Source organism: Artemia sp. Qi Xiang Cuo, chromosome 5 (genome assembly GCF_049724085.1).
Source record: "Artemia sp. Qi Xiang Cuo chromosome 5, ASM4972408v1, whole genome shotgun sequence".
Taxonomy (NCBI): Eukaryota; Metazoa; Arthropoda; class Branchiopoda; order Anostraca; family Artemiidae; genus Artemia; species Artemia sp. Qi Xiang Cuo.
In genome coordinates this window covers 54080151-54093539 of record NC_142798.1, presented here as the reverse complement: position 1 = coordinate 54093539, position 13389 = coordinate 54080151, and the positions used below count along the sequence as shown (strand labels likewise).

The 13389-nt window shown below is 34.3% G+C and overlaps 1 protein-coding gene across 7 annotated transcripts in view; it reads right to left on the bottom strand.

Annotated features, from left to right (window-relative positions):
- Positions 1–12869, bottom strand: part of LOC148952276 (zygote arrest protein 1-like) — a 208617-nt gene extending 195748 nt beyond the window's left edge. For 4 of the 7 annotated variants that reach the window (XM_089089720.1, XM_089089721.1, XM_089089717.1 and 1 more), the window contains exon 1: positions 12780–12869. In XM_089089720.1, the coding sequence (XP_088945846.1) occupies positions 12780–12821 (42 nt within the window). In that variant the 5' untranslated portion in view covers positions 12822–12869. Of the gene's footprint in view, positions 1–1057; positions 1200–11103; positions 11215–11301; positions 11424–12779 lie in introns of those variants that run through there. The other 3 variants (XM_089089718.1, XM_089089723.1, XM_089089719.1) reach the window with 3 other exon arrangements.
- Between the last annotated feature and the right edge of the window lie 520 nt (positions 12870–13389).

The window sequence follows — 13389 nt, the reverse complement described above, 5'->3', positions numbered from 1 at the left end:
TGATAGTTCTAGCAAATAAACGCTACACAGAACACAGTTTTAGAGGGTATTCAAGTGATATCACAGTATTATAGCCATTCAAGTGATAGTTCTAGCAAAAAACGCTACACAAAAGACACTTTGGAGGGTATTCAAGTGATAGTACAGTAATAAGGATATTCATCTGATAGTACAGTATTAAGGGTATTCAAGTGATAGTTCTAGCAAATAAACGCTACACAAAAGACAGTTTTGGAGGGTATTAATGTGATAGTACGGTATTAAGGGTATTTTAGTGGTAGTTCTAGCAAAAAAAACGCTACACAAAAGACACTTTGGAGGGTATTCAAGAGATAGTACAGTAATAAGGGTATTCATGTGTTAGTACAGTATTAAGGGTATCCAAGTGATAGTTCTAGCAAATAAACGCTACACAAAAGACAGTTTTGGAGGGTGTTCAAGAGATAGTACAGTATTATGGGTATTCAAGTGATAGTCAAAAGTATCGTCTTTATGAAATTAAGTAATAAAAACAAGTTTTTTTTAACTGAAAGTAAGAAGCGACATAACAGCAATTATTCCGTATATGAAAGGTACTGTCCCCTCCTCAACGCCTCGCTCTTTAGGCTATAGTTCTTTATTGTTTTAAAAAGAAGAGTCGTAAAAAAGAGTCAAACTTTATCATAAAGAGCGAGTACACGGTGACCCAAAATCAAAGCTGCATTGATTCAAAAACGTTCACAAATTAAATAAAAAAAAAGTTTTTTAAAACTGAAAATAAGGAGCGACATCAAAACTTAAAACGAACAGAAATTATTCCGTATATGAAAGGGGCTGTCCCCTCCTCAACGCCACGCCCTTTACGGTAAAGTTTTTATTTTTTTGAAAAATAGAGTTGTGAGACAGAGTCAAAGTTTAGCGTAAAGAGCGAGGCGTTGAGGCCACCCCTTTTATATACGGAATAATTGCTATTAGTTCTAAGTTTTAATGTCGCTCCTTACCTTCAGTTAAAAAAACACTTGTTTTCTATTTAATTTCTGACCGTTTTTCAACTAATGCAGGCTGTATTTTGGCTCACCGTGCATGAAAAATTAAAACACAATTTGCATATTAGTTTCGGCAGATATATTTTGGATATGAGAGGTCACCCCTCCTTCAATACAGTTTCTTCCTCGCTGAAAATCCCTCCTCTCTGTAAAATTGCTTGTGGACGATTCACCCTGCAAAATTTTCCTTATTATTTTTTCATTGGAATAAGACATTAATCTATATATCGGTTTCTCCGTCACTCCAAAAATGCCCCCTTCTGTGGAAATTATTTCCCAGAAAACAAAACGCATGGAATAAAGCCCACGGATATTCCCCAAATAACATCTCCATTCATAAAATTTGGCAAAGAGAATGTAAGACAATTAAAAAGAATTTCGTATAGTAATTCTGTCAAAACCCCCTGTGTAACATTTCCCCTAGAATATTCATTCGTCCGAAGTTTCTCTCCCAAAGGAATATTCTCCACTTAGAAATCCACCCCAAGCACACACCCCCTCCCTCCCCCCCCCCAAAAAAATGACTGTATACTTCTCAATAACAAATAGTACATGTAAACAACAGGCAAAGTTGCGGCACAACTTGCAGCCCTTCTCCCGGGGACTGTGGCGGGTTATTTTACACGTAAAGACATAGTTATTAGATTTTTCGACTATGCTGAACAAAATAGTTATCTCAAAATTTGGATCCGGTGACATTAGGAAAAAATGAGCATGGGAGGGGGCCAAGTTGCCCTCCATTTTTTCGTCACTTAAAAAGAGCACTAGAACTTTTGATTTCCGTTCGAATGAGCCCTCTTGCAATATTTTAGGACATCTGGATCGATACAATCACCCCTGGAAAGAAAAATAAACTAATAAAAACGCATCCATGATCTATCTTCTGGCAGAATTAAATACAAAATTCCACATTTTTGCATATATGAGCTTTAAATCTCTACAATAGCGTTATCTGATACGCTGAATCTGATGGTGTGATTTTCATTAAGATTCTTTGACTTTAGGGGGTGTTTTCCCCTTTTTTTAAAATAAGGCTAATATTCTCAGGCTTTTAACCTTTGATGGGTAACACTAAACTTGATGAAGTTTATATATTTGAAATCAGCATAAAAATCCGATGCGATTTGTGTGTGCTCCCTTTTAATTAGATTCCTTGGATCTTATTGAATGCCATGGCGAATCTGTTATCTATTATTTCAACTATTATGCAAGGGTTCTGAAACGCCACTGCCATCTCGTTTCTTCCAGATTTCTACTTCTCTTGATGAATAACGAAGAAGACCAGCGTTCAGCCAGCGACTTTCTAAGTTTTTAACTCATGAATATGCCCGACTCTTTTGTAAATTCAAGCTGGGATTTGAGAAAGACTGATGAAAACATTAATGGTTGCGGTCAACATTGATCGCACCGGTGGCTCGCCACCGACAACTCACCGGCTGGACGCCGGCGATGCGCCACTGCTGCTATTTGTGGCCCCGCCGCAAGTCTTCCTTATCAGCGTGGCGCCGGGGTCTAAAGGTACATATGCTATTGAATTTAGGAGTTTCAAACCTATTCATCTGCCCTGCCTGATTTTGCTGTTACTTAAGTTTCTCACTACAGAAAAGGATCTAAACTTGATATTACTTAAACTTCTTTTACAGAATGATCTAACTTTCTAAACAAAGCATAGAATTGTTCTTATTTTCTTATATTTTTTTGTACTTTTTCAAAATATTTCTTAATTAAAAAAAATAATAAAAAGCAAATTTCCATTAAATTCACGACGAATTGACACGACGAATTTGCGTTTCAAGTTGAAGGACATGGGTACACAGGTCAGAATATGGGTCTACAGATTGCTAGTCATGCTAAGTTTAAGCAAACTGATAAAGTGTTCGTCTGGCGCGCCGAACTGCTATACAAAAACTGTGTAGTTAGAACGTGTCTTAAAATTGGACACTAAAAGGAAGATGCGTTTCACATTATAGATATACGTCCAGATATCTTAGGATGGCTTTATCAATTTTTTTTATGAGTTTTATTCATATATTCTCTTAAAAAATAAAATCAACACAACAACAGGACTGAAAAAAGATCAGCTAACTTCCTATTTTTAACTTCAAAAACTAGTAAAACCAGTGCTTTTCCTAGATATAGTTAATTTGAGAAGACAAGAGACAAGAAATTAATAATTTGAGAAGGCAAATTAGTCAAACGAACCGAAGGTTGATGACTTTAGAATTGGAGAACCAGTATAGACCAACCAGAGAATTATTTATTTATGCTTTGGGATCTGATTAATTATAACTGAAAGCTATACTCTGGCTTAGCCGTAAAAACTAGACTACAAAGTGAAAATTAAATGAAGAGAAAATTAAATCAATGTTCATGTTTCATGAAGAGAAAAAAAACAAGAAAAAACTAAGATCAGCACTCAACAATTTTCACGAATATAAATCAGCACGCAACAAGTCCCATGAACATAATCAGTTTCGCGAGAAGACAAAAAAAATCAATGTACAAAATTAAAAGAACTTGAACTTGAACAAGTTTCGCGAACAAAAATCAGCATGTAGCAAGTTCCAAGAACAAAAATCAGCACGAAACATGTTCGATGAACGAAAATCAGCACGCTATAAGTTCCATGAACAAAGCCAGTTTCACGGGTAGAAAATTAAATCAATGTAAAAGTTTCACGAATAGAAAGAGCAGCATGCAAGAAGTTTCAAGAACGAAAAATCAGCACGCAGCATGTTCTATAAACAAAGATCAGCTCGCAACAAGTTCCATGAAAGAAGTCAGTTTAACGGGGAGAAAAATCAATGCACCAGTTTTGCGAAGAGAAAAATCAACATGCATGAAGTTTCACGAACAAAATTAGCACGCAGCAAGTTCCACGAATAAAAATCAGCACGTGACAAGTTACACCATCAAAATGAGTTTCAAGATGAAAAAATCCGTGTACACGTTTCACGAAGAGAAAAATCAACATGCAATTCACGGACAAAAATCAGCATGCAACAATTTCCACGACCAAAATCAGCACGCAACAAGCTCCACGAACAAAAATAAGCACACAACAAGTACCATGAACAATATCAGTTTCAGGAGAAGAAAAATCAATGTACGTGTTTCCCGAAGAGAAAAATCAGCATGCAAAAAGTTTCACGAACAAAATTCAGCATGCAACAAATTCCACGAACAAAAAATCAGCATGCAACATGTTTCTTGAACAGAATTAGTTTCACGAGGGGAAAAATGAATGTACAAGTTTCGTGAAGAGAAAAATAAACATGCAACAAGTTCCACGAAACAAATTATAAGCATGCACTAGGTTCCATGAATAAAATCATTTTCGCGAGGAGAATAAAAAATCAATGTACTTGTTTCACAAAGAGAAAAATCAATATATAACAAATTTCACGAACAAAACATAAGCACGCAAAAAGTTCCACGAAAAATCAGCAGGCAACAAGTTCCATGAACGAAATCAGTTTCACGAGGAAAAAATCAATGTACGAATTTCACGAAAAGAAAAATCAACATGCAGAAAAATAACAAGTTTCACGAACAAAAATCAATATGTAACAAGTACCACGAACAAAAAAAACAGCACGCAGCAAGTACCATGAACAAAATCAGTTTCACGAGGAGAAAAATCAATGTACGAGTTTCACGAAGAGAGAAATCAGCATGCATCAAGTTTCACGAACAAAAATCAGCACTCAACAAGTTCCACGATGATAAATCAGCACGCAACAAGTTCCATGTACAAAATCAGTTTTGCGAGAAGAAAAAATCATTGTACAAGTTTCCCGAAGAGAAAAAACAACATGCAACAAGTTTCGCGAGTAAAAATTGGCTTGCAACAGGTTCCAAGAACAAAACTAGTTTAATAATGAGAAAAATCAATGTACGAGTTTCACGAAGAAAAAAATTAGTATGCAACAAGTTTCACGAACAAAAATCAGTGCGAAACCAGTTCCATGGATAAAAATCAGCACGCTATAAGTCCCATGAACAAAATCAGTTTCACGAAGACAAAATTAAATCAATCTTAAAGTTTCAAGAAGAGAAAAAACAACATGCAAGAAGTTTCAAGAACAAAAAAATCGACAACCAGCATGTTCCATGAACAAAAATCACCTCGCAACAAGTCCAATGAACAAAGTCAGTTTCACGGGGAGAAAAATCAATGTACAAGTTTTGCGAAGAGAAAAATCAACATGCATGAAGTTTCACGAACAAAATCAGCACGCAGCAAGTTCCACGAATAAAAATCAGAACTCGAAAAGTTGCAGGAACAAGATAAGTTTCACGATGAAAAAATCAGCATGCACTTATTTCCATGAGTAAAATCAGTTTCGCGAGCAGAAAAATCATTGTACGAGTTTCACGAAGAGAAAAAATCAACATGCAACAAGTTTCATGAGCAAAATCAGCACTCAACAAGTTCCACAAACATAAAACAGCACGCAAAATGTTCCATGAACAAAATTAGTTTCATGAGGGGAAAAAATCAAAGTACGAGTTTCACGAAGAGAAAAATAAACATGCCACAAGCTTCACGAACAAAAATCAGCACTCAACAATTTCCACGAACATAAATCCGAACACAACAAGTTCCATGAAATAAATCGGTTTCGCAAGAAGGAAAAATATCAATGTACAAATTTTCCGAAGAGAAAAAACAGCAGGCAGCAAGTATCACGAACAAAAATATGCAGGCAACAAATTCCATGAACAAAACCAGTTTCATAATGAGAAAAATCAATGTATGAGTTTCACGAGGAGAAAATTAGTATGTGACAACTTTCACGAATAAAAAACAGCGCGAAACAAGTTTCACGAAAAAAAAATCATTACGCATCGAGTTCCACGAAGAAAATCAGTTTCACGAGGTGAACAATCAATGTACAAGTTTCACGAAGGAAAAATCAACATCAAAAGAACAAAAATCAGCACGCAAAATGTTCCATGAACAACATCAGTTTCACTAAGGGAAATTTAAATCAATGTGATACTACTCATAAAGTTTGTCAAAAGGGCACAACTCAGGAATGACTAATAGGATTAAGCTGGAATTTTTTACCAAAAAGGCGATATTTACACGCTACAACCACTTCTATTACTACTAATACTGGTACTACTACTACAAATACGACTTCTGTACCGACTACTGCTAAGGCTGGAGATATTAACGTGAAAATTTTAGGACATGATGAGGGGAAAATTGAACTAAGTATGTGCATACATATTGTCAAAAGGGCGTATCAGCGATATCTTAGGAACGGCTTACCATATCAAGCTGAAATTTCCACAGCATCATGAGAGGGATATTCAACTGACCAAACGGCAACATGTACATGAGGGGTGGCCAACCCAAGGCCCATGGGCCGCATGTGGCCCACCGTAAACATTTTTCCGGCCCGCGAGATTCATCAAACTATATATTATGCACCCTCATGATGCGTGCACCTCTTGGAATATTACAGGTTCTATGTTTCACTCTTAACAATATTGTTTCTTGATGTATATAACCCAAGTATTATATTATTATGTTGTATAGTCCAATTATTATTAGTATGCAAGTGGTTATAAGAACAGTGAATTACATTCGATCACATGCACTTGCGCATCGACAATTTATGGACTTTCTGTTAGAATTAGATTCTGTGTACTTCAGCCGAGTCAATTGGTTAAGTTGCGGAAAATTTTTACAGCGATTTTATCGGTTATGAGAAGAAATTGATTTATTTATAAATGAAAAACAAAGGTCTTTGCCAGAATTAAGAAATGATGAGTGATTATTAGATTGATGCTTTTTAGTGCATATTGTCAACAAACTCCATGAATTAAATATATCATTGCAAGGAAAAGATAACCTCATAGTCGATAATCGCATCAGAGCATTTCACACACAGAGCATTAGAGTATTTAATCACATCAGAGCATTTCAGAAGAAATTGTTGTTCACTATTGAAAATTTATAATGCTCACCACTTTCCATTGTTGAAAGAATTTAAGAAATCAAAATTTAACAATTTTATCAAATATGCGAAAGAAATAAGAAAACTTGCAGATACTTTTGAAAGCCCATTCAATAATTTAGAGTTGGAAAAAATACACCAACATTTAAGAAATTTATTTATTTTCGTTTCATGTTGAAATTGAGTCTATCCCAGATATCTTCAAATAGATCTGATTGGCATACATTGCAATATTGAATTAAAACCCATTTTCGAAAATTCAGAATCAAAAACAGATTGTTTTTTTTTACATTTACGTCACAAAAGAAAAAATTATCCAATTTAAGAAATTTGGCACAAGAAGTTGTTTGCACTTTTGGTTCAACTCACACCTGCGTATCGTTTTTTCGAAAATGAACCAGACACAAAAACACGCAAAAACATAACGAATGCTAACCTTCAAAACCAATTACGATGTGGAAATACTCAATTTGAAACCGACTTGCAAAAGTTAAGTGAAAAAGGGGAGAAACAAATATCGCACTAATGAAATAAATATTTTTCTATGATTTTATTTTTTATTTCGTTATTTTTTATTTATATTATTATATATTTTTACAATGTGCATTTAGTAGCCTATCATTATTATTGATTGTTATATTATCTATGATTATATGTAAAATAATAGTAAACATAATTAATGAAAATTCATTATTTTTCAATTTATCACTCCAAAAAATATCTATAATAAGTCTAAATCAAATATGGGTATATATGATTTTATATGTGGCCCGCGGAGTTATGATGCGTTTCCAAAGTGGCCCGCAATATAATTTGGGTTGACCATCCCTCATGTACACACTACTATTGCTACTAATACTACTGCTACTACTGTTGCTACTACCACTAATACAACACTACTGCTCCCTATACTGTTCCTACTCATCATCTAAAAATAAATTAGACCCAAAATGAGCAAAAACGACAATGAATAACTGAAAAGAAAACTCAAAACGTTCAGAAACTATGATGAATAGGGTGGACACCCACCATGCCTTCTAAAGATCAGAACATAAATTACACTTTAATGAAAACAAAATATATTTTTTCTCTCTCTCTTCTAACTTTAATAAATCCAAAATTATTAAGACTTTCAGGAATTAATATCAGCGTATATACACTACACTGTCCTTTTTTTCCAGGGGTGATCGAATCAAACCAATGGTCCTAAAATATTGGGAGAGGCCATATTTGAACGGAAATTAGACGTTATAGCTGTTTTTTAAACAGTTTTGTTCTTCTAAATCAAGATTTAGAACACAGAAAAACTTAATTTTCTTACTTGTGCTTCTTTGCATAATGTATTTGAATTTAACAGTTATTTATCTTGTAAGGAACATGTTTCATTTGTAAATACATTTTACCACACTGGCGATAAATGACGTTTGATGACAAAATACAAAATGTTTAAAAAATATTTTGATCTCTGAGGACGGCTTGGCGGAGGTCCATGCTGAAATATCTGCTTTGTATTTTCGATTCGTGTTTTCAACTAGCTAAAAATCCTCCTTGTCTTCTTGATTTTCATAGTTATAATAATACTTTTTCAGTTTCTTGTCAAAAGAACTTTATTGTATAAGTTGAATGATTTGAATCAATGGTTGAGGCTGGCGATGACCCAATTATAGCTAACAAGTATGTACGTCATTCGGATAATTATAGCCAGGTTTTAATTATAACTAAATGAATACCTTTTTCAATCTCAAGGCAATTAATAAATAGTTTAAATACTAATTCTAAATTTTAAAACATAATATTTTGTAACATATAAAAATAAATTTTTAATTAAATATATAATAAAAAACTAAAATATTTATTGCAAAAGATTTTAAAACAATTAAAAAACGAAATAAGCACAGATATATAGACACCTATGGGGGTGAGGTAGTCTCCTTTCTGAGTTCAATCCAAAATGCCTCTCGAGATGATCAAAATATAACAGTCTATTAAAGTGTTGTTTTTTTTTTGTTTTTTTTTAAAAAATCTGGCTTCCAGAAAAATCGTTCCACCTTGAGGACTCGTGTCAATGTGTACGTGTCATTACAGAATAAGAAGGATTTTTTTTCACAAGGAGGGGGAATCTTCAGTATTATTTAAAAGATAATCAGAAATTAAAGTATTTTTAAAATGAAAGTGTGCTAAGAAGAATTTTTCAAGCAGAATCGTCCGCAAGAACTTTTCTGGGGGAATTTTCAGCAAGAATCGAATAGTCCGGGGTGAATTTTCCGGGTTGGAGGGGGTGGGGGAATTTTACATTGGATGAAATTTCCTGGGAGGGATTTATTATGAGGAGAGGGAACTTTTCATGGAGGGGGAGCCACATTTCCCGGCATTACCTAAAAAAATGATCAGAAACTATATAATAAAAACAAGTTTTTTCAACTGAAAGTTAGGAGTAACATTAATATTTAAAACGAACAGAAATTATTACGGAGCAACCCCCTCCCCTCAATCTTTACGCTAAAGTTTGACTTTTTGTCCCAATTCCTTAAGGACGACTTCTGACATACAAGGGTCGTCTAATTAAAACAATAAGAAGCTTTTTTTAAAAGTACTAAAAATCATTAGCGTGAAGAGAGAGGCATTGAGGAGAGGGTACTCCGTATAGCCAAACTAAGCCATAAATTTAGAAAATATTTGCAAAGATAACTGATAAATCTCACTGATAAATAATTTAGCTAATGTTTAGAGAAAATCGCTGGTATACTCTAATTTGAATGCTTGGATTCTTCATAAGAGACACGTGCCCAGGAATTCATTTGAATTTATCAAAGCAGAAAAAAATGGCCAAATTACAGTGGGTTGAGTTAGATACGTCTTGAGGAATTTATTTTGAACTTTAGGGAGGGTAGGAGAAGGGCTCTTACGATAAAGCTAGAAAATCCGGGAATTATATTAAAAACACACAAAAAGGGTGGGAAAATGGCAAAAATTTCGTAGCTAGGAGAGGATGTCGGCCCAAGATTTTTACATGTCTAAAATAAAGTGGGTGAAGTGCGTTTTCTGAAAATTTCAAAGTTACTATTAGTACAAATTAACTGAAATTATACATTTTTCCGTGCATTTATGAACTAGGTTGTAACTCGCCCATTGGCCAAGACATTTCAGGAGCGGTTGGAGGCAGGGGCGTCCTGAGGCTCATTTTATTGGGGGGTGATCTGCGTAAATTTTACCGAATTTCTACCTGATTTATGCCGAATTTTCTGCAGAAATCAAGAATTTTGCTAAATTTCAGCCGATTTTGCAAAATTTCGACCGATTTTGCAAAATTTCTGCCAAAATTTGCGCCTTCGGCGGAAATTTTGCCGACCTCCAAAAAATTGGGAGGGGGACCGCTTCCCTCCCTCCCCCTTCCGGATGCCCCTGGTTGAAGATTTATTCTTGGTTATTGCTCTTAATTTTTAACCCAGTGTCATCATTCATCATTGGAAACTGTTTTTGCAGTGGTCGTTTGGTCTTTGGCAACTATCACTAAAGGTGAGGAACGTTATATTAGCCGATAAACTTTAAGAGCAAGGCCATATCCATCGGGGGGGGGGAGGGGGCTGGGTTTGACCACTCCCCCCCCCCCCCAAAAAAAAAATTTTTCCAACCTGAAAAAAGTTACAAAAGTGCATATATACAAATATTTGATACGTTTTCTAAAGTTTAATTTTTAGCATGGGAGATATTTTTAAGGGGGGATTTATATCTTAACTACTTTTTAAGGTACGGTAAATAAAGGAATCAAAATTATATGTAAGGTATTTAACTTCATTCCATATAAATTTGGTTTTCTGGTTTTCCCTTCCTCTAGGACGTTGGAAAGTTTTCAAGTCTTTTAAGGTCATTTTGTTTCGATCCGACGCCATTTTTAGGGGTTTCAGTCTATTCATCGAAATTCTCCTAAATTTATTTTTGAAATAAAATTTTACTATTAAGACTAATCGAAATAATATTTACCATTCCTGAATCAAATAGAAATGAAAATTTTTTTCACTTGCCAGTTTTTATAAAACGCGTTTTTTATTATTTATTTACTATGGGCCGTGGTTCGCCCTTTGCTTGATTAACAATAATTAATTTACCTTGACTTAGTAAAAAGTCCTTGTGATTATGTCTGAGATGTTCTCTTCTTTCTCCACAGGGATTTTTCCATATTTAAATCTGGGATTTGTTCTTCTAAGGAGGAAGAGCAGCTAAGCCAAGATAAGTACAAATTAACATAGGAGCATCCTAAACTGATCATTAAAGATCTCTCAATTGCAAATTTTTATGCTACTTACTCTATTGAAGTCCAATACCACGCAGAGATCTTTGAATTCAGACAAGAACACTAATGGAACTGCCAAAAGCAATTCAACGCAAACATAAAAGTATGGTGACGTGCCAAACTTAAGGCTAAGTGCTTGCTGTTTTTGGAGTTGCAATAAAGGATGTAAGAAAAAGTGTATTTCTTAGAAATATACTTGGGTTAGGATAATTGCAGTCATAGAAATTAATACCTAGAAATTCTTAACAGAAATATTAAAAAAAAACTAACATGCATCTCAAGGAAAATTCAGCTATAAATGGTTAAAACCAAGGATATTGCACACCTGGTTAATTTGTAATTGTAACCGTGTAAGGTTACACAAATTGACAGGAATATATTCCAATAAAATAGCGTGTGCCTTTCACAGATCTTTAAATAGGCATTAATTTAAAAAGCAATTCTTCCAAAAAAAAGTTTTCAGAGAAAAGTAAAGAGCAACATTAAATCAAAGACGAGCAAAAATAAACCAAAATAATAATTCAAGCTTAAAATGAACAAGAGCTATAAGCACTAAGGTGAAACTTTAAGGAAATGTTGAGGGGAATTTTGAACCAAAACAAAAGAGACTATGTGCACCCAGGTTGTGAAAAGGGCCTATTTGCAATATTTCAAACACGGCTAAAGGTAACAAGCTGAAAATTACTGGAGATGTTGAATTAAATCAAAAGACAGAATATGCATCCAGTTTGTCAAAGTGGTGTATCTGCAACATCTCAAGAACGGATACTAAAAAATGTGAACTTCTAACTTAATAAGGTCATTAAGTTGGAACTTCCAGATAATGTTGAGGGGGTTGGTCTGATTAAATAAAACAAAACATTATTTGTATCCAGGTTATATATTTAGCGTAGAAATCAAGGGACTGGAGGGGCAGCCCCTTTCATTTATCAATCTTTTAGGTTCGTTATAACTGTATGTTGCTCCTTAGTTTAATTGAAATAAAACAAATGTGTATATTTAATTCGCAATGTGATTCAGAAGTATTTTAATGTTATGGTTGAAAAAAGTTGTAAAATCTCAACCTTTCTATTTAAAAGTTGGCCTTGGAGCAGGGAGGGTATAGAAAATTCACTGGTCTAATCACTGGTGTCTCCAATCATAGATATTTAAAGTCATTACATCTCGTTTTAATAATATGGAAACAGGGCCACCTTTTCTACTACATGTAACCGCTGCGGGTAGGCTGAAATAACTTCTTCATATTGTTTATAAATTGAGGACATTGCCCTTTGAGTAACCTGGATTATATTTGTCCATCCAACCACAATCGAATTTTAACCGTTTCAAAGACAGGGCAAATTTTAGCTTACAGAAGGGAAACTTATGGAGGTGGAGACCCCCAATAGTTAAGATAATTTTTGCTTATTTGAAGTTTTATCAATTGAAACAAGTATTCGTAGCTTTATAATTCAAATACAATTTCAAGCAAAATCCACATAGGTTACTTACAACCAAATCTTTGAATATCCTTGGCAATTTCGATCCTTGCATAAAAAAAGTATCTGTTTTCTGGATAGTATTTAACTAATGTTGTTTTTACGTCGACTTTGAATGTATTATTTGTATTGTGATAAGTTTTTATCTTGTTTCCGTGAGGTATTTTGTCAGCAGGGACTAAGGAATGTATTATTTCTATTGTGATAAGTTGTACAAATAATGTGTTTTTTTTTTATTTAATCAGACCAACCCCCTCAACATTATCTGGAAGTTCCAACTTAATGACAAAATACCTCACGGAAACCTTGGATAAGCTGGCCAAGACTTGACTTCTGGGATAATTTTTTATTGGTCATGTGGCCCACATAAATACTTCGAGAATTCCTTCATACTGGTCGATCTATAAGCTTTAAAACACTTATATTGTACTTTAGTACCAAATATGGATTATTCCTCCTTACTAAAGCCTGTGTGTTCTTTTCTAGCTAATCTAAATATTGCTAGGGCTTCTTATCGTTGCTCTGGGCCATTGACATGTTTTACCTCTAGCTTAAAAGCATCTCATTGGGTTTGGTTAAGAATGCATCGTGTCTAGAATTGATTGGCATATGGCTTTATATCA